Below are 26,725 nucleotides of genomic sequence, written 5' to 3'. Positions count from 1 at the left end.
TCTTAGAAATTCTTTCTCACTGGTACATGCATGCTACATGGACGAACCTCGAAAATACACCAAGTGAAAGAAGCCAGACATATTGTGTGAGTCCATTTATAGGAAATGTTCAAATAGGTAAATCCATAGACAGAAAGCAGCTTAGTGGTTTTCAGGGACCGGGGGGAGGGAGAAAGGAGACTGACTGGGGTTTCCTTTTGGGGTGATGACAGTGTTTTGGAACTGGATGGAGGTGATGGTTGCACAACATTGTGAATGTACTAAATGCCACTGGATTGTACACTTTAAAATGGTTAATTTTAACCTCTTAAACATTTTGACTTTCTCTATCCACGCTTTCACTCATCTCTCAAATGAGTATTTGGGGGCAGACACTCTGTGGTCACCACATTAAAGGATGCACTACTTCTAGTCGTTCCCTTTTCTGTTTTACCTTCTGTGTATCCCCCAAATCTGACAGTGTTAATCCTCGGCTTAAACAAACAAACTTGCCTTGGGCCGGATTGTCTAGCCCTTTAGCATGACAACAGAGGTCCTTTCCCGCCTGGCCCATCCCTGTCTCCCAGCTGGGGTTCCCACCCCTTGGCAGGAAACCCTGCAGTGAACTAAAAGGCAGTTGAGAAGGATGAGAAGAGACAGGCCCTCTGGTCCTCTTGAACTGGTAGAGGTGTGTCTTGGAAAAGTCGCTTTCTCCACAGATAGATGAGACGCTTAAAGAAGGCTGATAGTATTAACCCCTCTGGAATTGTCCCTTCTGGATAGCAGCTTCCTTGCTGGCTGGCTTCCTGTGCTGTTCACACCATGTCCATGCACCCAAACCCCCATATACCACTTCACTTGTGCAAAGCTCAAAATTTTTTTGCCCTTTTTTTGGGGGCGTATATTTCTTCTAGTACTCTTTCTATGGTGGAATATCTCAAAAGCTTGAAAATAGTTAACCTTAGTTTAGTTTCAACTTCCTGAAGATTGCCCAAGTGCTTTCACTCAACCGTATTTCTTTCATTCTACCGAAAGGTTTTTTGAGTACATGCTAGACACAAATAATAACTAGCCAAGTTAGTTGACACTTGCAAGGGATAGAGGCATGTTTTAGATCACTCCTGGGAACTAGGGTTAGTGAATGGAGCCACAGGAACCAACTAGCTGTCAGATAGCTCTTGGGAACATCTGTCATCACCATTCAGGACATGATACTGATTCCCTGGGTTTGGTTGAGACTCCTTGTGTGCCAAGTAAATGATCAGATTTTGTAACTTTGAGTGCTTGAGAGGAATTGTATATGCTCTAGTTTTGGGGTGAAGATGTTGAATCCATTAGACTGAAGACTTTCCAACTTGAACTATAACTCGCAGCAGGAAGGACATTTTATACCATCACTGAATAAACAAATGGAAAGATTTCACCAAAATGCTTATTTTTTTGCCGTATAGGATGCGTTCTGATATTTTCAGTTCTATTTTTTTTTGATGGTTGTAAGTTCAATCCATTGCTAGATTGCCACAATTTGGAAAAAAAAAAAAATATCAGATCATTTGTTAATTGTGTTGTTCATATTTTCTATATCCTTTATAGTTTTGTTTTGTCTGCTAAATACATCTCTTTAAGATGAAGATGTGTTAAAATCACCCATTATAATTCTACATTTAAATTTTCTTCTTGTAATCTGTCACTTTGCTTTTTAGATTTTGAATATGAATGCATAAAGATTTAGAACTTTTTTTTGTTGTGAGTTGTTGCCTTTATCATTTGATAATGACCTCTTTATTCTGATGTCTTGCTTTTTGCTGTAAAGCCTACTTTGTCTGCTTCTATCATCTATACCAAATTTCTTTTAGTTAGTATTTGCCTGGTATAGCTTTTTTTGTGATTCTGTAAGTTTTATTTTTTCTACACCATTATGTTTTAGGTGTATTTCTTCTGAATGAACTATAGCTACCTTTAAAAAGGAATCTGGGAATCTTTGTTTTAAACTTGTGAATTTAATCCAGTTACATTTATTGTGGTTATTAATGTGTTTGAATTTATTTCTGTCATTATATTTTATGCTCTCTATATTCCATGCCTTTTCTTTTTTTTAACATCTTTATTGGAGTATAATTTCTTCACAATGATGTGTTAGTTCCTACTTTATAACAAAGTGAACCAGCTATACATATACATATATCCCCGTATCTCCTCCCTCTTGCGTCTCTATCCCACCCTCCATTCCTTTTCTTTGTTTCTTTTTTCTATTTATTTTTTTAAGATTTTTTTTTTTGATGACCATTTTTAAAGCCTTTACTGAATTTGTTACAATATTGCTTCAGTTTCATGTTTTGTTTTTTTGGCCACAAGGCATGTGGGATCTTAACTCCCCAGCCAGGGATCAAACCTGCACATGGTCCCCTGCATAGAACCACTGGACTGCCAGGCAAATCCCTCTATTTTTTAATGTTGATTTCTCTCTGAGTTTTTAATTCCTGTGTTCTCTCTCTTGGTTAGGAAGTTATACATTCTATTACTATTATCTTAATGATCACTCTTACTTTTTTTTGTTTTGTTTTTTTAAAATTTTATTTATTTATTTATTTATTTATTTATTTATTTATTTATGGCTGTGTTGGGTCTTCGTTTCTGTGCGAGGGCCTTCTCTAGTTGCGGCAAGTGGGGGCCACTCTTCATCGCGGTGTGCAGGCCTCTCACTATCACGGCCTCTCTTGTCGCGTAGCACAGGCTCCAGACACGCAGGCTCAGTAATTGTGGCTCACGGGCTTAGTTGCTCCGCGGTATATGGGATCTTCCCAGACCAGGGCTCGAACCTGTGTCCCCTGCATTGGCAGGCAGATTCTCAACCACTGCGCCACCAGGGAAGCCCGATTCTTACATTTTTAACATGCATGTTTCTCAATGTCTAAAACTAATCACTATCTATATTCTTTTCCTGAATAATACAAGCATCTTAGAAAGCTTCAACTCCAACTCCTTTCATACTATTATTACCCAGTATTTCAGTTTCATCTTTTTAAAATCATCTCCCCACCTAAGCTGACTAATTTCATAGCTAATTCTTATTTAGATTCATTTGCACATTTTCCAGTCTGTTATCATTGCTTCTTGAGTGTTGCTCCTTCCTTCTGAGTTCAGTTTCCTTCTCGCTGATCTATTAATACATCTTTTAATGGTTTATATCAGTAAATGATATTGTCTAAAATACTTTTATTTCATACTCAGTCTTGAAAGATATTTAGTTGGGCATAGAATTCTAACACTCTGAAGATAGTATTTTTATTATCTTTTGGCTCTATTTTGCTTATCAAGAGGTCTGCTGTTAGATAATTCTCATTTTTGTAGATAATCTGTCTTTACTTCCTGGTTACTTTTATGCTTTTCTCTGCGTGTTTGGTATTCTATAGTTTGAATCAAATGTATCTAGATTTATTTTTATTTTGCTCAACACTCATTGCCAATCTGAGTTTTTGTCTTTCATAAACTCTGAAAAATTCTCACTCTTTGAATAGTCTTCTGGAAACTATCTCTTTGAATCATGTTTCTTCCCCATCCTCTGTATTTCTTCTAGAATTCCTGTTAGTCTTATGTGGGCCTTATGTTGGCCATTCTTATTCCATCTTCCATCTGCCATCTCACTTACCTGTTCTTTTTTGTTTTTTTTTTTTTAAGATATTTTTATTTTTATCTCTCTGTGCTACATTCTGGATAATTTCTTGTCCAAGTTACTAATTCTCTTCTTTACAAGAGAATTACAGTTTTATTCATCCACTAACTTTTCATTTCTAGAAGTTTTAAAAAGTTGCTTGTTCTTTTTCATAGTTTCTTCTTTCTTCATCATCTCATAGTTCTTGCTTTAAATCTTTAAACATTTTAAAATCAGTCTTTTTCGGTTCTGTTGAGTTCTTGATGTTACTAAGCCTTCAGTTTGTCTGATCTGGTGACTCTTACAGTGGATTTTATTACGAGTCCTTCTTAGTAGGAATTCCATGAAGTTTGTCAAAATGTCCTCCTAGGGAGCTTTTGTGTTGGTCTTTTCTGGAGGCCTTGGTGGTATCATTGGTCCAAATATAGTCCTTAATTTTTGGCTTGTGGAGTTGTGTACCAAATGGGTGTCAGTTGGACATTGAACTTGCATAGGCCTTAGGGTATTTTCATATTTCAAAGGAGATTTTTTTCCAGCACCCAGTGTCCTGAGCAGAAGCTTACCCTCCCCTCCTCGAGGGATTTTTAGTTTACTTCAGTGGGGGTGCATCTCCGCATTGGGTTGCCTTGGTGCATTGATTGAAGCCTCTTCTTACACCCCTGGCCTATTTCTGGTAACTCCCACCATCCCCTCCTGCCCCCCTTAACACATACCCTTGTGCTCATGGCTCTGGTTTCCAATCCCTTAGGCACTGCGGACACTAGGGAATTTTCCTTCTTTGTGTGTGTGAGTTCAGCTGTGTATAAATTTTTGCTTGTTATATTTTCTCTAGCATTCCTAGCTGTTTACTGGGGGGCGGGGCTCACGATAGCTCCCTGTGCCATGTTGCCAAAACAGGATGTGACCCTTCTGGGGCCCCAGAGTAACCCCATGTGTCCTCTGTCTCCTGACCCAGCACTTCATCCCTGCCTCTTTCTGTGGCTCCCCGACCCCTGAAGACCTCAGAGCCTTTCCTTTTCATGGCTTCTCCACGTTGTGCCTCCTCCTCACTATCTTCTCTTGCAGTGGCTGCTGTAGACTGAATGTCTGTGTTGACCCCAGATTCATGTTAAATCCTAATCCCCAATTAGATGCTGTGAGGAGGTGGAGCCTGTGGGAGGTGATTAGGTCATGAGGGCAGAGCGTCTCCCACTTCACAAGGATTAGTGTCCCCCTAAGAGGGACCCCACAGAAGCACCCTCATTCCATCTATCATGTGAGGACACATTGGGACCTGGCCGTCTATGAACCAGGAAGCGGGTCCTCACCAGACAAGGAATCTGCCAGCATCTTGATCTTAGATTTCTCAGCCTCCAGGACTGTGGGAAATGATGTCTGTTCTTTAAGCCCCCCAGTCTCTGGTATTTTGTCAGAGCAGCCTGAATGGATTAAGACAGTCTTTCTACTTTTTTCTCACCCAGTGGGTGAGGACTTTTTTCTGTGTGTCATTATATTCAAACTATCAGGTGTCCATAATGTCTGGAAACAAAGGTGTACAAACATAGTAAATGGCTTTATTGCTGTCATGCTACACTTTAATAGCATTGTCTGTGATTTCAGAGTTTATGGTCCCCCTTGTAAGAAAAAGATGTGTGTGGGTGAGTCGGTGTGAAGCATGTAGGGGCAGAGTCCTCGTGCCTGGGCGCCTCCCGGGCCCTGACCAGGTTGTCATCGGCCGCCGTGGAGTCCCTCAGGCCTCGGCCCTGGCCAGTCAGCAGTGGACAGAAGGACGGGCAGGCCGGGTGGATGAGGCAGCCATCCTATGTGGGAGCCTGGCAGGCTCTGTGGGCGCCTCAGGGAACACGCAGCACCTGCTCTACTTTGCTGACCTGAGTTTGGAGGGAGGGTGACAAGCTAGAGAGCAGGATGGGGGAGAGCAGTCCGGTGTCCTGAGTGGTCTCGGTTATGTGCCTGCTAACTTAATAACGAGGTGACATGGGAAGGAGTGGGAGCAGGAAGAACTGGAGGTGTCTGGTTAAGTCCTTTTCCCAAACGCTGAAACATGAGTCTGGGGGGGTGTGTGTGCGTGTGCATATTCATGTGTGTGTGCATGTGCATGCAGTGTCAACACAGGGATCTGGAGGGAAACGGCCTTTGTGTGTCCTGCACACACCCCGAGGGCAGGGGTACGATTGGACTAGAGCCCCATCAACCAAGGGAATGACCCCCAAGGCCGGGAGATGCAGAGCTCAGGGGCCTGGAGGGTGAGGAGCAGGGCAGAGGAAGCACAGGAGGCCTTGGCAGGAACAGCTTTAAATGCTTCAGCCATGGGGCTTCCCTGGTGGTGTAGTGGTTAAGAATCCAACTGCCAGTGCAGGGGACACGGGTTCGATCCCTGGTTCGGGAAGATCCCACATGCTGTGGAGCAGCTAAGCCCGTGTGCCACAACTACTGAGCCCACGTGCCTAGAGCCCGTGCTCTGCAACAAGAGAAGCCACCACAAGAAGCCCACGCACCGCAACGAAGAGTAGCCCCCGCTCTCCACAACTAGACAAAGCCCGCGCGCAGCAACAAAGACCCAACACAGCCAAAAAAATTTAAAAATAAAATAAAATGCTTCAGCTGTAAATGGCACAGTTTTGGTGTCTGGGAAGAAGGGGAGTGTGTGTGCAGTTAAACAACCATAAATAGCACTAATGGCTGATTCACTGTTGTTGGAAGGGATGGGCGAGAGCCTGTCGAGCGCTGTGCTGGTGCCCGGAACCCGGCCCTGGAGCCATTTCTTGTGGAAATCAAGGTGGACTCATATCAAGGTTTTCTACGAGGCTAGTGAAGGTTGGGCGGCCCCCTCACCGCGGGTCCTGGCCAGGCTGGGACTTACCCACGCCTCTGACCCAGCAACCCTCCCCTCTCCTCTGTCCTCCAGACCTTGGCTCAAGCCCCACCTCCTCCTTTGCTGTGAACTTGGAAGGAGGAGGCCGGTGGGCAGGTGGGCACTGGAGGGGTGGAGGGGAGCTCTGTGCAGACGCCTGGACGGGGGGCCACTGGGGAAGCTGCCGGAGGAGGAGTGGGTCCAGGAGGAAGGGCATCTGCCTCTTGCCCTGACCCACTAATGCTTCTCTATAAAATGAATTTCTACTTTTGGAAGTATTCATTAAGCTGCTGCTTTCATCTCTACTGAGAAAATTATAGGAAGAAGGAGGGCAGAATTCACCTTTAGAGCGAGCACAGCCCTCTCCGCCCTCCTCACCCCTGCTCCCCCCGGACTGTACCTGGAGTCCCACCTCTCCTAGTGACATGCAGCCCATCCTTTAAGATTCTCCCAGAAATGCCATCTCCTTCTTGAAGCCTTCCCCAGCACTCTTTTTCTGAACTCTTTCATGAGGCCCTTGCAGATTCTCATGCAGTTGTAAGAAATAATACAGAAAGGTCCCATGTACCCTTTACCCTGTTTCCCCCAAGTTTTTGTTTGTTTTGGTTTTTCGGCCGCACTGCCGGGCGTGCAGGATCTTAGTTCCCTAACCAGGGATCGAACCTATGTCCCCTTTGCATGATCGAACTCATGCAAAGTGCAGAGTCTTAACCATTGGACCGCCAGGTAAGTCCCTCCCCCAAGTTTTATTAGGTAACATAAAACTCTGGTATGATCTCACAACTAGGATATCACATTGGTTCAGTCAAGCTACAGAACGGTCCCATCACCACAGGAATCCCTCACGTTGATCTTTTAGGCCGCACCCACTTCCCTCCTGTCCCAGCTCCCATCCCGCACCCCTGCACCCACTGCTCTGGTCTCCATTTCTATAATTGTGTCATTTCAAGAATATGACAAATGGAGTCACACAGTGTGTAACCTTTGGGGACTGGCTTTTTTCACTCAGCAGCATTCTCTGGAGATCTGCCCAGGTTGTGGACACATCTGTGGTCTGTGCTTTTTTTTTTTTAATTAAACTTTTTTAAAATTTATTTTTCGCTGCGTCAGGTCTTTATGTGGGCTTTCTTTAGTTGTGGCAAGCAGGGGCTCATCTTCATTGCGGAGCATGGGCTTCTCACTGCGGTGGCTTCTCTTGTTGTGGCTCGCGGGCTCTAGGCGTGCGGGCTCAGTAGTCGTGGCGCACAGGCTTAGTTGCTCCGCAGCATGTGGGATCCTCCTGGACCAGGGCTCAAACCCGTGTCCCCTGCGTTGGCAGGTGGATTCTTAACCACTGAGTCACTAAAGAAGTCCCCTTTTTTTAAAAAATTTATTTTTCGTTGCATTGGGTCTTTGTTGCTGCGTGTGGGCTTTCTCTAGTTGCGACAAGCGAGGACTACTCTTTGTTGCGGTGCGCGGGCTTCTCATTGTGGTGGCTTCTCTTGTGGAGCACAGACCCTAGGTGTGGGGGCTTCAGTAGTTGCAGCACGTGGGCTCAGTAGTTGTGGCTCGCAGGCTCAGTAGTTGTGGCGTACAGGCTTAGTTGCTCCGCAGCATGTGGGATCTTCCTGGACCAGGGCTTAAACCTGTGTCCCCTGCATTGGCAGGCAGATTCTTAAGCACTGCTCTACCAGAGAAGTCCAGTGCCTTTTTATAGCTGAGGAGTGGTCCACGGTGACCATGCACCACAGGGGGCTTAACCAGTCTGGTTGAAGGACATCTGGGTCGTTTCCAGGTTAAGGCTATTATGAATAAAGTTGCCGCGAATGTCTATGTGCAGGTTTTTGTGGGAACATCAGCCTTCATTTCTCTGGGGTAAATGCTCAGTTCCTGGGTCATATGGTAGTTGCATATTTCTTTTTCTTTTTCTTTTTCTTTTTTTTTTTTAAGAAAGTGCCCAACTGTTTTCCAGAGTGGCTGCACCATTTAATGTTCTCACCAGGCATGCACAAGTGCTCCATTGCTCTGCATCCTCACTGGCATTTGGTGTTGTCACTTCTTCATTTTGGCCATTCTGATAGGAGATATCTCTTTGTGGTTTTAATGTGCATTTCCCTAATGGCTAATGATGTTAGATATATTTTCATGTCATATTTGCCACCTGTATGTCCTCTTTGGTGTCTTCATGTCTTTTGCCCATTTTCTTTTTTTTTTTTTTTTTTAATTAAGTATTTATTTATTTATTTATTTATTTATTTATGGCTGTGTTGGGTCTTCGTTTCTGTGCGAGGGCTTTCTCCAGTTGTGGCAAGCTGGGGCCACTCTTCATTGCGGTGCGCGGGCCTCTCACTATTGCGGCCTCTCTTGTTGCGTAGCACAGGCTCCAGACGCGCAGGCTCAGTACTTGTGGCTCACAGGCCTAGTTGCTCCGCGGCATGTGGGATCTTCCCAGACCAGGGCTCGAACCCGTGTCCCCTGCATCGGCAGGCAGATTCTCAGCCACTGCGCCACCAGGGGAGCCCTCTTTTGCCCATTTTCTAATTAGATTGCTTATTTTACTGTTGTGTGTTTTTTTTTTTAACTGCTGAGTTTTGAGAGTTCTTCTAGATACTTGGTCAGATAAATGGTTTACAAGTATTTTCTCCCACTCTGCAGTTTGTCTTCCATCCTTTCAGCAGGGTCTTTCCCAGGGCAAGTGTTTTTAATTTTGATGAAGTTCAATTTATAAATATTTCCTTTTATGGTATCAATTCTCAGAGCTCTTTGCCTAGACCTAGATTCTGAATATTTTCTCCTGTGTTTTTTTTTTCGAGCGGGGGTAAGTTTTACAGTTTTACGTTTTACATTTCAATCCATGGTGTCCATTTTGAGTTCATTTTTGTACCAGGTGTGAGACTCAGGTCAAGGTTCATTTTTTGCCTATGGGCCTCCAGTTCTGGCACCATTTCTTGAAAAAGGCTATCTTTGCTCCATTGAGTTACTTTTGTACCTTTGTCAGAAATCAGGGGATGTATGTGTGTAGGTCTATTTCTGGGTGCAGTTCTGCTCTGTTGATCTCTGCCCACACAGCCTCGATTACTCAGCTGTATAAATCTCGAAAGTGCTTCCTTGGTAGGTGTCTACTCCAACCCACAGTTTGAGGGTCTCACGGGATCCCTCAGTGGCATTTCGGACCTCACATCTCTGACTTATCGGGTATATATGTGTGTCTGCATGTCCTTGCCCTTATCAAGCACTCAGTAAATATTTGTTGAATGAGTGAAGGTTTTGTCATCTTTATCTTTCCTTGAGAAAGAGCTATAACATTATCTTAAAATCTCTTGGCGGGGAATTTCTGACTCTGTAAGTGATTGCCTCAGGACAGTTCATACAGACCTGAGATTCCAGTTGAGGTCAAGTATTAATATTTTGATGATGACTGAGGGCCATCAGATCGCCCTGTTTGGTTAGCTCTGAGGTTCGGGGAGGGTCCCTCGCTGGGGTCATGCCACACCCGGTTGTCCCTGTGAGCGGGCAGCCTCTTCTCTGCCTGTTTCCTGTATCCCTGTGGGCACCCAGGTGGCCTTTCAGGCAGAAGCAGCGATGCTATGTGAGCGGCCATCAGCTTCAGGCCACACTCACTCCCCCCAGAGATGTAAGACCCAGCCCTTCCTCTGCCCTTAGCATGGTCTGTCCTGGCACGTGGGACTCTTTTATACTGTGGAGGGCGGCTGTCAGCCTGTCCTCTGCTGTTGAAGTAAGGAGCTTGTGAATTTCAGTGACACAGACACTACCGTTCAGGTGGCTTTTCTTAAAAAATAATTAGGGGGCTTCCCTGGTGGCGCAGTGGTTGAGAGTCTGCCTGCCGATGCAGGGGACACGGGTTCGAGCCCTGGTCTGGGAAGATCCCACATGCCGCGGAGCAACTAAGCCCGTGAGCCACAACTACTGAGCCTGCGCGTCTGGAGCCTGTGCCCCACAACAAGAGGGGGTCGCGATAATGAGAGGCCCGCGCACCACGATGAAGAGTGGCCCCCACTTGCCGCAACTAGAGAAAGCCCTCGCACAGAAACGAAGACCCAACACAGCCATAAATAAATAAACAAATAAATAAAAATTAAAAAAAAAAATAAAATGTAGCCAGAGGAACTTCCCTGGCGGTCCAGTGGGAAAGACTCCGCGGCTCCACTGCAGGGGGCACAGGCTCCACCCCCTGATCAGGGAACTAAGATCCCACATGCTTCACGGCACGACCAAAAAATATATATATATATATGTAGCCATAGCACGTATTTCTGGATAATTTAAACTCCACTAGACGGCTAACTGCATCCAGTTTGTGCTGCGGGAATAAATAACAAACACTTCTCTTTTCAAAATTTACATTTGATGCTGGGGGGGTGGTCTGTCACATTTATACACTGTACGTGGTGTTAGTGACGTCGTATGATTTGGATAACTTTTATCCTCAAATGCAGAATCAAGAGTCAGAGAAATAGAAATGCTTAGAAGATGCTGTCTGGTATGACTGTTTCCCGAGTACACTTTCTTGGCATTTCTCTGACTCAAGTGAGAACCATCAGACATTGAGTGGTATGATCATGAGCCAAAGAAGCTGTTTTCATTTTTCCCCTGCAGTCGTCAGGAATTATTCAGCATTGAAAAGACGCCAAGTTATATATATAGTTACGCATCTGTGCAGAATGTCTTGCTGTTGAGCGTTGATTGCCAGCATTTGAATCCCTGACATAAGGATGCGCCTGGGAGAAATGAGAGAGAGACCTTGAGCCTCCAGGGTGCTTCGCCCTGGGTTGGTCAGTTCCTGCGCTGAGAGAAGACTTGTGTGGGAGGCTTGGTTCTCATTTGTCCCCCAGCATCACCGATGTTCTTTTTTGTGACCCACAGCAGGTTGACTGGGACAAGGGAATGTCCAAAACACGGAAGCATTCATCAGATGGTTGGTGTTTGAGCATAGATGCTCTTCATCTTTGGATGCTGGGAGCTGGTCGCCCAGGCAAAGCTGTATTTACTCACCAAGCCCATGCTTGATGAGTGGATGATTTAACCCTGAACAGCTGGAGTAGCCTCTTGTTGGTTGTTTCCCGTCTCACGCGGCTTCCCCTCTTCCGGCTGGAGGTCTCACCATAGTCTGAGCAGGGCTGGGAGCCGGAGGGGGCTGTTTGGGGGAAATCAGGGGTGGGACATTGCGGCACCGGGTACCGTTTCCATACCCCCCGCCCAAGGGACTATTGGTCAAGGCGCTGGGAGGGGGCTGTGAAGAGGCTTGTGGATGTTCCATCATCTGTGCTTATTCACGTGGATTAGCAACAATGTTTTTCATGAGTGAAACAAAGTCACTTCTGAAAAATCCTCCATTATTTTTGTGACTCCTAGGAAACAGGACAGTTTAAAGTTGATGTAATTTTATGCAACAGGTGCCTGTCTGTCTGGGTCTAATGCACGTGTTTAAAACACTCTTAATGGTCGAGAGCTTTTCACGCTCCTCCCGGAGGAGTCGGAGGAACTTCGCTGGGTGAAATGAGATGCTTTCCTTCTGGCCAACTGAGTCCGTGGTTGGGCCTCTCGCTTCCTTTTCAACTTTGAAGTGTCGCTGGGAGTTTCTTGTTGTTTCCAAGGGTTCTCTTGTGTAGGGTTTGGGTTTGGATTTATTTTTAAACCAGGTAACTCACAGGGTCACTAAGTGATGGGGCCCAGGTGTCGCATAACCCTCACATTGTCGTATAACATTGCACATTGGGATTGCCCGACGAATCACTGCTGAGCCATCGCTCGGAGATGGTTTCTCAGCCTCGGCTCTGCGGGTGTTTTGGGCTGGATAACTCTGCCGCGGGAGGGCCACTCTGTGCCCTGTAGGATGCGTAACAGCATCTCTGGTCTCCACCCACTGGATGCCAGGAACAACCCTCCATTTGTGCCAGTGTCTATGGGGAGGGGCCCCAAGTCACCCCCAGCTGAGCACCACCGGCTGGGGGAGAGACACCACGTGCACAGGCTGGCCGGATATCTCTCCCCCCAGCTCCCCTGGAGCTTCCGAGGGAAGCATCCCTGCGACCAGATGGGCGTGTGGTGCTGTCCACGTGCCCCTGGCCTTGACAGCGGAGTCCTGTTCTTCCTCTCGAGGGCGGGATGGTTTGACATGATTGTGAGGGGCTGCATAGGTTGTTCTGGTACCTCCGGAAGCCTTCTCATCTCCCTTCTCGCTCTGTACGGGCTCACATCCCCCTCCTGAGCCACCCCAGTGACGTCTGAGCTCAGCTAATTATTAGATTTTCCCAGGGGCAGGCTGGTGACACGATGTGCAGAAAGCAGACACTGCTCGTTCGCCTTTGCTCTCAACCTCTTGACAAACATCTTCAGAGGTGCCCTTTGAAATGGGAGAGGAGGGTAGATGTTTGGGTCTTTCAGTGCAGGAGGATTAGAGACCAGCAGTGCTCAGAGCAGGGAATAAGGTGCGCCCTGCTCCTCGGCTTTTATTAGGAGGTGAAAGGGGTCTTGTAAACCCGTGCTGAGGACGAGCCCTTGAGCCCTGTGACACTCGCCCCCAGCTGCCTGGTAGAAGAATCCCTGGGGAGGTTACAAACCCGGATGCCAGGCCACCCCCTGGCCAGTTGCATCAGAACATCTGGGGGTGGGACCCAGGCATCTGAGGGGTTTGTTTTATTCTGTTTCTCAGGCATCTGTGTTTTGTAAAACTTCCCGGTGCTTTTAGATCAGCTGCCATCACTGCCCTGAGAGGATGTTGCGTCTGGAGCATCTCTGTAATCGTAGCTAAATAGTTCCCACCTAGGAGTGGAGCTGTGGGTTGGTGAGATTAACAAAGGGTAAAATAAGAGTTTGCAGGATAGGCGTTTGGGGAAGAGGAAGCCTTGGAGTGACCTCTTTCCATTGAAGCAGAGGCCCAGAAGACGGGCAGCAGCGTGTAACTGCCCTCGGGCGTGAGTCGGTGCCCAGCCTCGAGTTGTGTGTTTCTGACCACAGCAGTCGTAAAGGGCCATGACCATGGGGTTTCCTGGCCGTTAATTATAGTTTTCCTAAAGCACATCAGAGGCTGGATTCCAGCCTGCTCATGACAGTGGATTCATCTCTCTCAGGTTCGTTGGAACCTGCCACTCGTCAAATTTGCTCTGCCCCTCTCTGCCCCTTGAGTTGTCTTTTTTCTCTTCTGTCCTTTCCCTCTTTTGCTCATCTTCAGCGTGCATGCTTCTAGCTGTTGTGGATTGTGTTGTTCGTGTGCGACTCTGGTTCTCCAGGTGACAAGTGGGACAGGAACCCGCATTAGGGGGCAGGGTGGCTGTGTGGTCAGTGTCTCCTGTCCTCCTGGTAGCCTCTGAGCCTCTCATGGGGACTTTGAAACCACCCACCCGAGCACTGGGACTTTGTTTCATTCAACTGAACACACTGTCAGTAAAAGGACACTCTTGGGACTTCCCTGGTGGTCCAGCGTGCTTTCCCTACAAGGGGTGCGGGTTTGATCCCTGGCTGGGGAACTAAGATCCCACATGCCTCGTGGAGAGGCCAAAAAATTTCTTTTTAATTTTTAAAAAGGGAATAAAAGGACACTCTTGAATTTAATGTATATAAAAATATGACTTTTACATTAAACAAATGGGAAAACATAAAATAGTTGATTACTCCCCACAATTGCCTACTTCTAATTTATCTTATGGGTCTAGTCCTTCCTTGCTTCTTGAATGAAATCTAGATCTATAATTTCTATGGCCACTCTTGAATAATACATAGCCTTCTGTTCACTTTTAACTCCCCCAAATAGTCTCATTTCTGTAATTAAAATAATGATTCTTTTATAATGATCAAACTCACTCAAGGCCGTGATACGTCCCACCAGTGGGCCCATCTGACCAGTGGGTTGGCTTTCTTGTCTCTTGCTTTTGGGGCCATTTCAGCAGAATAAAGTGAATTTGGTTTGGGAAAGTGTTTGCTACTTTATTATTGGATGCATAAAAATTCACGATTATCATAACTTGGTAGGTGGTTCTTCTATTATTAAATGCATTATCTCTGTTAGTGCTTTTGCCTTGGATTCCAATGTGTCTGATGCTGCTCTCAGTATCACATTGTACCAATATTGCTACATTGGCTTTCTTTGCAGTATTGTTTGCTGGTATAATTTTTTTACTTTTTTGTTTTCAACTTTTCTGTGTCATGTTTTAAGCAGTTTAAGGCTGAGTGTGTGTGAGAGGTAATCCACGTTTATCTTAATAAGTGAGTTTGTTCCATCTAGAGTTATTGTGATTGCACTTAGAGTTGGACTTGTTCCGCTATGTTATTTACTTTTCCTGCCACCATGTTTTTTTTCTTCTTCTTTTTTTTTTTTTTTAAATTTTTTTTTTTTATAGCTACTTTATTTATTTATTTATTTATTTTTGGCTGTGTTGGGTCTTTGGTTCGTGCGAGGGCTTTCTCTAGTTGCGGCAAGTGGGGGCCACTCTTCATCGCGTTGCGGGGACCGCTCTTCATCGCGGTGCGCGGGCCTTTTACTATCGCAGCCCCTCCCGTTGCGGGGCACAGGCTCCAGACGCGCAGGCTCAGTAGTTGTGGCTCACGGGCCCAGCTGCTCCGTGGCATGTGGGATCTTCCCAGACCAGGGCTCGAACCCGTGTTCCCTGCATTAGCAGGCAGATTCTCAACCACTGCGCCACCAGGGAAGCCCTTTTTCTTCTTTTTTTAACCTTCCTGCATTCCATCAAAAATACTGGGCTTGTTTTTTTAATTCTCTCTCTGTTGGTTTAGACTTTATATCTCTGTTCTTTGCAAATTTTAACAAACATACTTAAAAGTGTATTTACCATTCTCCTGAAGGACACAGACTCCTTCTGACACTGTGACTTGCTGAAAATAATTTAGTGTCAAATCCCCGCTACCCCATGTTAAGCTTCCATTTTATTTTAATTGTAAGTACTTATGCTAATTCACCTTTTAGATCTAAATTTACCAACTTTGGTTACCACTTTTCTTTCCAGGTTCTGTTTCTTCTTGCTGGGATGCATTTAGTGTTATTTCAGTAAGCATAAGTAGGAGGTAATCTCTGCAGAGAGGCCTTTGTCTATCTAAAAAATACTCTCAAATGGTAATTTAATTGGGTAGAGAATTTTAGGTTAACAGTTGTTTTCCTCAGCACTTCTAAAGATACAATTCCATTATTTTTTTTTAACTATATTTTTTCCTTTTAAAAAAATTTTTTTTTTAGTCATTTTATTTTTATTTATTTATTTATTTATTTATTTATGGTTGTGTTGGGTCTTCGTTTCTGTGCGAGGGCTTTCTCTAGCTGTGGCGAGCGGGGGCCACTCTTCATCGCGGTGCGTGGGCCTCTCACTATCGCGGCCTCTCTTGTTGCGGAGCACAGGCTCCAGACGTGCAGGCTCAGTAATTGTGGCTCACGGGCCCAGTTGCCCCACGGCATGTGGGATCTTCCCAGACCAGGGCTCGAACCCGTGTCCCCTGCATTGGCAGGCAGATTCTCAACCACTGCGCCATGAGGGAAGCCCCCATTATTTTTTGATATCTGTTGCCATTGTAGCAACTGTCAGCCTAATTGTTGTTCTTTGCTGGTAATCTGACTTTCCCTCTGGTTCCTTTTAAGTTTTTCTGTTACCACTGCAGTTTCACTTGCAGTGATTCATCTTGATGTGGATTTCTTTTTTTTTGTAACTTTTATTTCAGTTTTAATGAGATATAATTGACATGCAGCACTGTATAAGTTTAAGGTATACAGCATAATGATTTGACTTATATCATTTTTTTTTTTTTTTTTACAAGAGAACAAGTCCACAGTTTTATCTACTTTTCAGTAAGTTTAAATCCTTGAAGGGTACAGCATCACACGGATTCTGTGTCCAGTGGCCTTAGCAGGAAGGTTGCTTCCAAATTTGGCACAAACTATGCCACTGTTTCCATGAGTGCAAGTTATCTTTCCCCAGATTACTCTGGTTTTAGGTTTTCCACCAGGAGTTACTGTGTTGTTCTTTGCTTTGTACATAAAAGCACATCTCTTGCCTAGATAGAATTCAGTTTCATCTCGAGCATATACACCTTCAGTTTTCAGGAGAGCTGTGTGCTCCCTCTGGTTCCGTACACCCTGCTTATAGTCAGCAAAAATGGCCTTGGACCACAGCCTTCCAGACATATTTGTCATTTTAGAAGTCCTGTTCCCAGCAGGCTGGAGCACCCATTCTCGGAGGTCAGGGGACCAGCACCGTCAGTCCCATATCTCCTCCATCCTGTCCTCCCTGTTGCTGGAATCCATAGAAATCATTAGCTGGTGGAGCCTCGGAGCCACACCAGTGCCTCGTTGAGGCATATAGCCGAGCCTACCCCACTTATTTGCCCCCAAAGTTTCATATATCATGGAATGATTATCACAGTAAGCTTAGTAAACACGCATCACCTCATATAAATATAAAATTAAAGAAATCAAAAAAAATATTTTTTTTTCTGATGAGAACTCTTAGGATTTACTCAGAACAAATGTCCTATATGTGGATTTCTTCTTATTTATCCACCTTGGGACTTGCAATGTGTTCTCATTTCTTACTGATTGTGGTGGCCCAGCCTGTCTAGCTCAGGGTATGTTTGTTGATGTCTGGGTCCAATTGCCCGGCAGTGTCTGGCAGGCATAGCTGATGACGCAGAGACTGGTAGCAGAAGGTCTCAGTCGGAGCTTCTGGAAGTGAAGATCTGTGTCCCCGAAATACAGGCTCTCCGAGGCGGCCACCGTGTAAATCTTACTGGAGTGCATTGGTCTAAAAGAATAAATATATTTCACTTTTCTTATTTCACCTCTAATGCTCTTCATGAAATAACAGTTTTAGTCAGTTTCATAGTCAACAGCATTTCCCTCCAAAAACGTTTTGCCTGGTCTCCCTTTCCCATACTGGAGGACTTTCTTTTCTGTCTGTAGCTATTCACTGGAGCCGCCACCGCCATCCGACTAAAAAGCTTAGGAACCCTCTGCTCTGAGCTTACTAGTGCAGTTTTTAAAAGATAATTTTATGCATTAACCATTTGCTATAGGGCAATATTGTCATTCTAGCTAAGTTACTCTATATACTAATAAGTCTTTGCATTTATGGGTCTTACAGATGTATTTTTGTCCCCAGTTTAAAGAAGGAAACTCAAAGAGTGAGCGAGTAGGCGATTTTGGTTTTCTCTTGCAAAGTTATTTTTTATAGGTGCTCTTTTATTTATTTATTTTTTAATTGCAGTATAGTTGATGTACAGTGTTGTGTTAGTTTCAGGTGTACAGCAGAATGATTCAGTTATATATATATATATATATATATATATATATATATATATACATATGTGTATGTATATATATTTATATTCTTTTTCAGATTCTTTCTCATTATAGGTTATTAAAAAATAATGCATATAGTTCCCTGTGCTATACAGTAGGTCCTTGTTGGTTATCTATTTTATATATAGTAGTGTGTATCAGTTAATCCCAACCTCCTAATTTATCCCTCCCAGTCCTTTCCCCTTTGGTAACCATGAGTTTGTTTTCTATGTCTGTGGGTCTATTTCTGTTTTGTATATATGTTCATTTGTATCTTGTTTTTTAGATTCCGCATATAAGCAATATCATATGATATTTGTCTTTGCCTGGCTTACTTCACTTAGTATGATAATGTCTAGGTCCATCCATGTTGCTGGAAATGGCATTATTTTAGTTTTTTTTATGACTGAGTAATATTCCATTGTATATGTATATTCAGCACATCTTTTTTTTTATTCAAAAATCCGTCTACATTTATTTCACATCAATTTCAATGATCATTTGTGAAATCTATAAAATATCCTTTCTGCCTTTCCTTCTTTTTTTATGGAGGTAAAATTGGTATATAAGTTTCAGGTGTACAACATTATCATTCAACATCTATGTTCATTACAAAGTGATCATCCCCCAAAGTTTAGTTACTGTCCATCACCATACACTTGACCCTCTTCATCCATTTCAACCACCCCCAGCTCCCTTCCCCTCTGGTAACCACCAATCTGTTCTCTGTGTCTATGAGTTCATTTCCATATCTCGAGTGTTGTAAATAACACTGCTGAGGACATTGAGGTGCATCTGTCTTTTCAAATTAGTGTTCTTGTATTCTTCAGATGAATACCCAGAAGTGGAATAGCTGAATTGTGTGGTAGTTCTATTCTTAACTTCTTGAGGAATCTCCATACTGTTTTCCAAAGTGGCTGCACCAATTTACATTCCCACCAACAGTGTATGAGGGTACAATTTTCTTCACATCTTCACCAACACCTGTTATTTCTTGTCTTTTTGAGAATAGGCATTCTAATAGGTATGAAGTGATATCTCATTGTGGTTTTGCTTTGCATTTCCGTAATAATTAGTGACGTTGATCATCTTTCATGTGTCTATTGGGTCCTCTGCATATTTGAAAAATCAGGTTGTTTGGGGGTTTTGTTGTTGTCAAGTTGTATGCGTTCTTTATATATTTTGAATATTAACCCCTTGATGGATAATGTGATTTGCAAATATCTTCTCTCATTCAGTAGGTTGCCTTCTCATGTTTTAAAAAAATTACTTATTTATTTGGCTGCATCAGGTCTTAGTTGTGGCACTTGGGCTCTTCACTGTGGTGTGCAGTCTTCTCTCTAGTTGTGGCAGGCAGGCTCCAGAGCGCACGGCCTCAGTAGTTGCAGGGCAGGGGGCTTAGTTGCGCTGCAGCATGTGGGATCTTAGTTCCCCGACCAGGGATCAAACTCGAGTCCCCTGCATTGGAAGGCAGATTCTTTTTTTTTTTTTTTTTTAACATCTTTATTGGAGTATAATTGCTTTACAGTGGTGTGTTAGTTTCTGCTTTATAACAAAGTGAATCAGTTATACATATACATCTGTTCCCATATCTCTTCCCTCTTGCGTCTCCCTCCCTCCCACCCTCCCTATCCCACCCCTCTAGGTGGTCACAAACCACCGAGCTGATCTCCCTGTGCTATGCGGCTGCTTCCTACTAGCTATCTGTTTTACGTTTGGTAGTGTATATATGTCCAAGCCACTCTCTCAGTTTGTCACAGCTTACCCTTCCCCCTCCCCATATCCTCAAGTCCATTCTCTAGTAGGTCTGTGTCTTTATTCCTGTCGTACCCCTAGGTTCTTCATGACCTTTTTTTTTTCTCTTAGATTCCATATATATGTGTCAGCATACGGTATTTGTTTTTCTCTTTCTGACTTACTTCACTCTGTATGACAGACTCTAGGTCCATCCACCTCACTACAAATAACTCAATTTCGTTTCTTTTTATGGCTGAGTAATATTCCATTGTATATATGTGCCACATCTTCTTTATCCATTCATCTGTTGATGGACACTTAGGTTGCTTCCATGTCCTGGCTATTGTAAATAGAGCTGCAATGAACATTTTGGTACATGACTCTTTGAATTCTGGTTTTCTCAGGGTATATGCCCAGTAGTGGGATTGCTGGGTTGTATGGTAGTTCTATTTTTAGTTTTTTAAGGAACCTCCATACTGTTCTCCATAGTGGCTGCACCAATTTACATTCCCACCAACGGTGTAGGAGGGTTCCCTTTTCTCCATACCCTCTCTAGCATTTATTATCTGTAGACTTTTTGATGATGGGCATTCTGACCGGTGTGGGGTGGTACCTCATTGTAGTTTTGACTTGCATTTCTCTAATAAGTAGCAGTGTTGAGCATCTTTTCATGTACCTTTTGGCCATCTCTATGTCTTCTTTGGAGAAACGTCTATTTAGGTCTTCTGCCCGGTTTTTGATTGGGTTGTTGGTTTTTTGATATTGAGCTGTATGAGCTGTTTTTATATTTTGGAGATTAATCCCTTGTTGGTCGCATCATTTGCAAATATTTTCTCCCATTCTGTAGGTTGTCTTTTCGTCTTGTTTATGGTTTCCTTTGCTGTGCAAAAGCTTTTAAGCTTAATTAGGTCCCATTTGTTTATTTCTGTTTTTATTTTCGCTACTCTAGGAGGCAGATCCAAAAAGATGTTGCTGTGATTTATGTCAAAAAGTGTTCTGTTTTCCTCTAGGAGATGTATAGCCTCCAGTCTTACATTTAGGTCTTTAATCCATCTTGAGTTTATTTCGTGTATGGTGTTAGGGAGTGTTCTAATTTCGTTCTTTTACATACAGCTGTCCAGTTCTCCCAGCACTATAGGTACTCTTAATGCAAAGCCCCGTGGGTCGATAGCATGATTTTTGAGGAGCTAGTCTTTAATACTTGGAGACAAGTTGGCCAGTAAACACAAATAATTAGAAAACTACCTTGGGAGATTTGGGAAATCTGGCGGACCATTTGCAGAGAATGAAGGCATGGCGTTTCGTTTGCTTTTGGAACGGGAACTAGAGCTGCCCCTTGTGAGCTTGCCCTGCAACACCCCGCCCCCGAACACATTCTGCCCAAGAGCTGCCTTTTCAAGTCAGGTTGGACTGACCTGGTCCGTGGGTGAGTAGAACACGGTGCTTTGAGAGTCGGGAGGGAAGCTCACCGAGTCCTTCTTGGCCAACTTCTACCCTGCCTGGCTCTTGCCGCTACAGCATATCCACAGACCATGCTCCACGGAGCGAGACATCACAGAGGAAAACCTCAGCACCAGGTGCTGTGTTGGAGGGAGGGTCCAGTTAACTCGTGGAAGACACCGCAGAAGCCTGGAACTGGTGGGTTTCAGCGCATGTCCTGCGCATCTGAGAAAACATCCCTGAAATGTGGGAGCTAAGGGGTGGGGGCAACTGTAAGGGGAGGCAGAGGGCAGCTGCCGGGAGGCAGGCTCGCCGGCAGGACTGGGGTGTGTGCACAGTAGGGGAGAGGCAGTGACCGAGGGCTGCCTGCCAGGAGCATGAACGTGCCTTCCTGTAGAAATCCCTCTGCGTCTCTGTGGCGTCTATAAGAGATCCTACGCTGCCTGGGATGTTTCTTCCCTTGTTATTAAGGACACATGTTCCAGAGATGCACGCCAGCATCTGTCAGAGAGGTCAGAGTGATTCAAGAACGGGCGAGAGCATTATTTATCTTGGTGAAGTCTGGTCAGGGAGGGCTGTGTGCACGTGGATGTGCTGGACGGAGGGTCGCCCCCGACGGCTGTGATTGTAAAGAGGAGGGGGGAGTAACGTAGCTTGTCTCTGGCTTATGAAAACAACCATCTCCTTGGAAAACAACTGAGCGTCTCCCGGAGCCTGTTCTGCTGAGCGAGTTTGGAGGCGAATGTGTCCTAGTAACTGGTTAGTAAAGAAATAGTTGTACGTTGCTCTTTCACTCACTCACCTCCATCTGGCTTGTTTTTTCCATTAACCAAAGTCCAGTCTTTAGAGCTCTCTTACTGCGTTCAGGGAAGCAGAAACCTGCTCAAGTATGAGAAATCCTTAACAAATAAGATAATGGCCATTTCGAGATAGTGCTTCATGCTTGGGGTTTATTTGCACCTTTCAGCCCCTGTGCGGGGAACTGTTTCATCACCCCCATGGGACAGATGCCCCCGAGCCCAAGGAGATGAAGGCGTGTAACCTAAGACAGTTCCTTGCGAGAGCCTTGCGGCTGCAGAGAGTGAGCTTGCTCAGGGCAGGGACCGTGGCTGTCATTGTGTCCTGAGCGCCGAGGTGGTGCCTGGGCCAGAAGTTGCTCTCATATTTGGTCAGTGAAGTTAAAAACGGAGCATCAGAGCAGGTCTCTGCCTCTTAGGTCTTCACCCCCCAGAAGCAGTGTTCTCGCCACGAAGCAGTCCCAGACCATCTCCTCTTTTGCAGAGGACAGTGTTGGGGCCCAGAACAGTTAAGCGACGTGACCAGGGTTTTCTCAAGTGCCAACTGAGTGGTCTTCTCACCGCACGCCTCATGCGGGAGGATACTTGCTTTGGGCGAACATTTCGAAGTGGGATGAGTGGAAGGTTGGAGGGTCGTGGGATTTTTGTTGTGAAACCTCGGTCAGGTCTGCAAAAATGATATGGGTTGCTGATGGCAAACCGCACAACTGAGAAAAGACTGCGGGATGGGAAACGTCAGTGGAATAACAGCTGAATAGAAAACTGCAGGAGACGAGAGGAGAAGGCCCGATGCACCCACCGTCCGGGAAGGGTGTGAGGGAAGTAAGCAAACAAATGGTTTACTCTCGACCCACGCGGTAGGAACTTGCACATCAGTTAGCGGGTGCCGTAAATTGCGATGCGCTTCCTGCCGGGAGTTCATTTCTCTGTGCTCATCACATCGGGTTAATGGAGAGTTAAATGGCTCTTGCAACAGGCTGGCTGGAGGAGCTGGGAGCCGGGTCCTGTGTCCCGGGGCCTGGCCGTGCTCTTCAGGGGAGGCTCCCTCGCCCCTGCTCCGAGCTGCTTCCATTGCTGCCTGTCTGGCTCCTCCCGGGGGGGCTGCAGCAGAAGTAAGTCACTCGCTGGCTAAAATGAAGGTTTTTCAGGACTCTGTTCCTTTCTGGAGGCTCTAGGAGAGGATCCATTTCCTTGCCCTTTCCAGCCCCCAGGCACATCCTCATTTCTGGGCTCAAACCCTCTTCCTGCATCTTCAGATCCAGCAATGGCAGGAATCTCTCTCCTGCTTCCATTTCCAAGGACCCTGATGACATAGAGCCCACTGGGATAACTCAGGAGAGTCTCCCTATTTCAAGGTCAGCTGATTAGCAACTGTAATTACCCTTTGGCATGTGGCATCATGCAGTCGCAGGTTCCATGGATTAAGGAAGCGGGCCTTTGGGGGAGGAGGGAATTGTTCTGCCTATGGCAGCAGGCAAACAAGTTTAGAGCTGGTGAGGCTAGAGCTCATTTATTCCTTCCTGCAATTGCATAGTTGGGAAATTGAGGGCTGGGGCATAACATTTATTATGCACCACTGGGTATTAAATGCTTCCAATGCTTGTCTAATCTTCACGACCACCCTTTGAAGTGGGCATTTTTATGTTCCCACTTTAATGATAAGAAAACCGAGGCTCACGGCTGACAAGCCTGCCCTCTGTCAGCCTGCCGTGTGTCACAGGTAAGTGGCAGAGCTGAGAATCTCACACCTCCAGGTGTCAGAGGACCCAGCCCATCCATACCCTTCCTACCACATACCACATGCTGGGTGGGTGTAGTTCCCTAACAGATCTCCGGTTTCCTGCCTGGTGTTCTTTTTCCGTTATACCATTCTGCCAGCTCACATTTTCCTCCAGTGATGGAGCAATAATACATTTTCCAGAATGTATTATTCCTTCCTTTTTCAAGGAAGATTGCAGTATCATTGGTATTTTCAAGCCTTTTTTTTTTTTTTAATAAATAAATTTATTTATTTATTTTTGGCTGCATTGGGTCTTTGCTGTGCACGGGCTTTCTCTAGTTGTGGCGAGCAGGGGCTACTCTTCGTTGTGGTGCACGGGCTTCTCATCGCAGTGGCTTCTCTTGTGGCGGAGCACCGGCTCTAGAGTACAGGCTCAGTAGTTGTGGCCCATGGGCTTAATTGCTCCACGGTATGTGGGATCTTCCCGGACCAGGGCTCGAACCCGTGTCTCCTGCCTTGGCAGGCGGATTCTTAACCACTGCGCCACCAGGGAAGCCCTTTTCAAGTCTTTTAAACTTTTGTAACTCCTGTTTGCCGTCTCTAAGGGGCACCATGTTTTTCTCATCCCCTCAGAGCATGATTTTTTATTGTATTGATAAATTGCCCAGTTCAAACACATCAGAAGATTTACGTGGAAATTCTAAGATGAAAACTTCACCTGGTCCCCATTCTTCTCCCTACCTCCTGCTGTTTCTTGGGACTGAATCCTGTATTTCTTTTATTGTCTTTGGCACATTCCTTCTGTCTGTTTTGTTTTTTCTTTAACAAGCTTGGATACTTTTAAAAAGAATTGAACTCCGATGTGTGTATGACCCATTTGAACCCTGGTGTAATATCTGTCAGGTTCTGTGAAAAGCTACAGCAGCCCCTTTGTCAAAGACCAGGGCCCTCACATATTGTTTTCTGTTCCTTTTAATCTTCGTAAGGCTCTGGGCTGGGCTGCACTGAAAATCTGAAGAGTCCCTCATTCCCCAACCCAGCCTCATAGGTTCCCTTGTTCTGACGCCTGTGCAGGGCCCAGAACAGGGCAGCCAACCCCACAGAAGTTGTCCAGCCGTGGTCTTCGGTCTCCACTAATCCCATGATCCACAAGGGGATAAGAGCTGGGGAGAGGTCTGGGCTGCTCACAAAGGATCAGAGGGACAAAGTCACCTCCTAATATGTGAGAGGGTTTGAGATTTGGAGCGTCTTAGTTGTAAACTAAACTCATTATCTTTTGCAAATGCTATTTTTAAAAAACATTACAAACTATATTATACAGAAAAATAATATATTTAAAATATGTATACATATATGTATATATACATGTGTATATATTACATATAATATATATAAAATTTAAAGAAGAAAGTAAAAAGAATACTCATCTTAGGCAGTAGAATGTTACCAGTTTGTTTGACAATCCATGTAAGATAATCTGTCACCCTCAGGTCAACATTATCTTGAATTCTATTTTTTTCCTTGCTTTTCTTTATAGTTTGCCAACTCTTTGTATCCCAAAGAAGTATATTGTTTATTTCTTCTAATTTTTATTTTATATTGGAGTATAGTTGATTAACAATGTTGTATTAGTTTCAGGTGTACAGCAAAGTGATTCAGTTATACATACACATGTATCTATTCTTTTTCAAATTCTTTTCCCATTTAGGTTACTACAGAATATTGAGCAGAGTTCCCTGTGCTATACAGTAGGTCCTTCTTGGTTATCTATTTGAAATATAGCAGTGTGTATATGTCAATCCCAAACTCCCAATTTATCCCTCTGCCCCACCTTTCCCCTTTGGTAACCATAAGTTTGTTTTCTAACTCTGTGAGTCTATTTCTGTTTTGTAACTAAGTTCATTTGTATCATTTTTTTAAGATTCTGCATATAAGCGATATCATATGATATTTGTCTTTCTCTGTTTGACTTACTTCACTTAGTATGATAATCTCTAGGTCCTTCTATGTTGCTGCAAATGGCATTATTTTATTCTTGTTATGGCTGAGTAGTGTATACCATTGTATATATGTACCACATCTTCTTTATCCATTCCTCTGTTGATGGAGATTTAAGTTGCTTCCATGTCTTGGCTACTGTAATAAATAGTGGTGCAATGAACACTGGGGTGCATGTATCTTTTCGAATTATGGTTTTCTCCAGATATATGCCTAGGAGTGGGATTGCTGGATCATATTGTAGTCCTATTTTTAGTTTTTTAAGGAACCTCTCTACTGTTTTCCATAGTGGCTGTATCAATTTACATTCCCACCAACAGTGTAGGAGGGTTCCCTTTTCTCCACACCCTCTCCAGCATTTATTGTTTGTAGACTTTTTGATGGCCATTCTGACTGGTGTGAGGTGATATCTCATTGTAGTTTTGATTTGCATTTCTCTAATAATTAGCGATATTGAGCATCATGTTGCGATGTTGGCATTTTCACGTGCCTCTTGGCCATCTGTATGTCTTTGGAGAAATGTCTATTTAGGTCTTCTGCCCATGTTTTGATTGGGTTTTCTTTTGATGTTGAGCTGCATGAGCTGTTCGTAAATTTTGGAGACTAATCCCTTGTCAGTCACGTCGTTTGCAAACATGTTCTCCCATTCTGAGTGTTGTCTTTTCGTTTTGTTCATGGTTTTCTTTGTTGTGCAAAAGCTTTTAAGTTTAATTAGGTCCCATCTGTTTATTTTTGTTTTTATTTCCATAACTCTAGGAGACAGGTCAAAAAATATATTGCTGCCATTTATGTCAGAGTGTTCTTTCTATGTTTTCCTTTAAGAGTTTTATAGTATCAGGTCTTACATTTAGGTCTTTAATCCATTTTGGGTTTATTTTTGTGTATAGTGTTAAAGAATGTTCTAATTTCATTCTTTTACATGCAGCTGTCCAGTTCTCCCGGCACCATTTATTGAAGAGACTGTCTTTTCTCCATTGTCTAGCCTTGCCTCCTTTGTCATAGATTAATTGACCATAGGTGTATGGGTTTATTTCTGGGCTTTCTATCCTGTTCCATTGATCTGTATTTCTGTTTTTGTGCCAGTACCATAGTGTTTTGATGACTAGCTTTGTAGTATAGTCTGAAGTCTGGGAGCCTGATTCCTCCAGCTCCATTTTTAAAGATTGCTTTGGCTACTTGGGGTCTTTTGTGTCTCCATACAAATTAAAAATTTTTTTGTTCTAGTTCTGTGAAAAATGCCATTGGTAATTTGATAGGTATTGCACTGAATCTG

At 44.4% G+C, this 26,725-nt stretch overlaps 2 protein-coding genes across 5 annotated transcripts in view; one reads left to right on the top strand and one right to left on the bottom strand.

Moving 5' to 3' along the window:
• Positions 1–26,725, top strand: part of MTCL1 (microtubule crosslinking factor 1) — a 123,590-nt gene that overhangs the window by 15,822 nt on the left and 81,043 nt on the right. The gene's annotated exons all lie outside the window — the stretch shown is intronic.
• LOC132347786 (large ribosomal subunit protein eL33-like) lies at positions 16,279–16,617 on the bottom strand. Its single transcript, XM_059894603.1, has one exon. The coding sequence runs from the start codon at positions 16,615–16,617 to the stop codon at positions 16,279–16,281; it is 339 nt and encodes a 112-aa protein (XP_059750586.1).

The sequence above is a fragment of the Balaenoptera ricei genome, chromosome 14 (assembly GCF_028023285.1).
Source record: "Balaenoptera ricei isolate mBalRic1 chromosome 14, mBalRic1.hap2, whole genome shotgun sequence".
Taxonomy (NCBI): domain Eukaryota; kingdom Metazoa; phylum Chordata; class Mammalia; order Artiodactyla; family Balaenopteridae; genus Balaenoptera; species Balaenoptera ricei.
The sequence above is the reverse complement of the archived record's forward strand: the minus strand, read 5'-3'. Positions and strand labels throughout refer to the sequence as shown.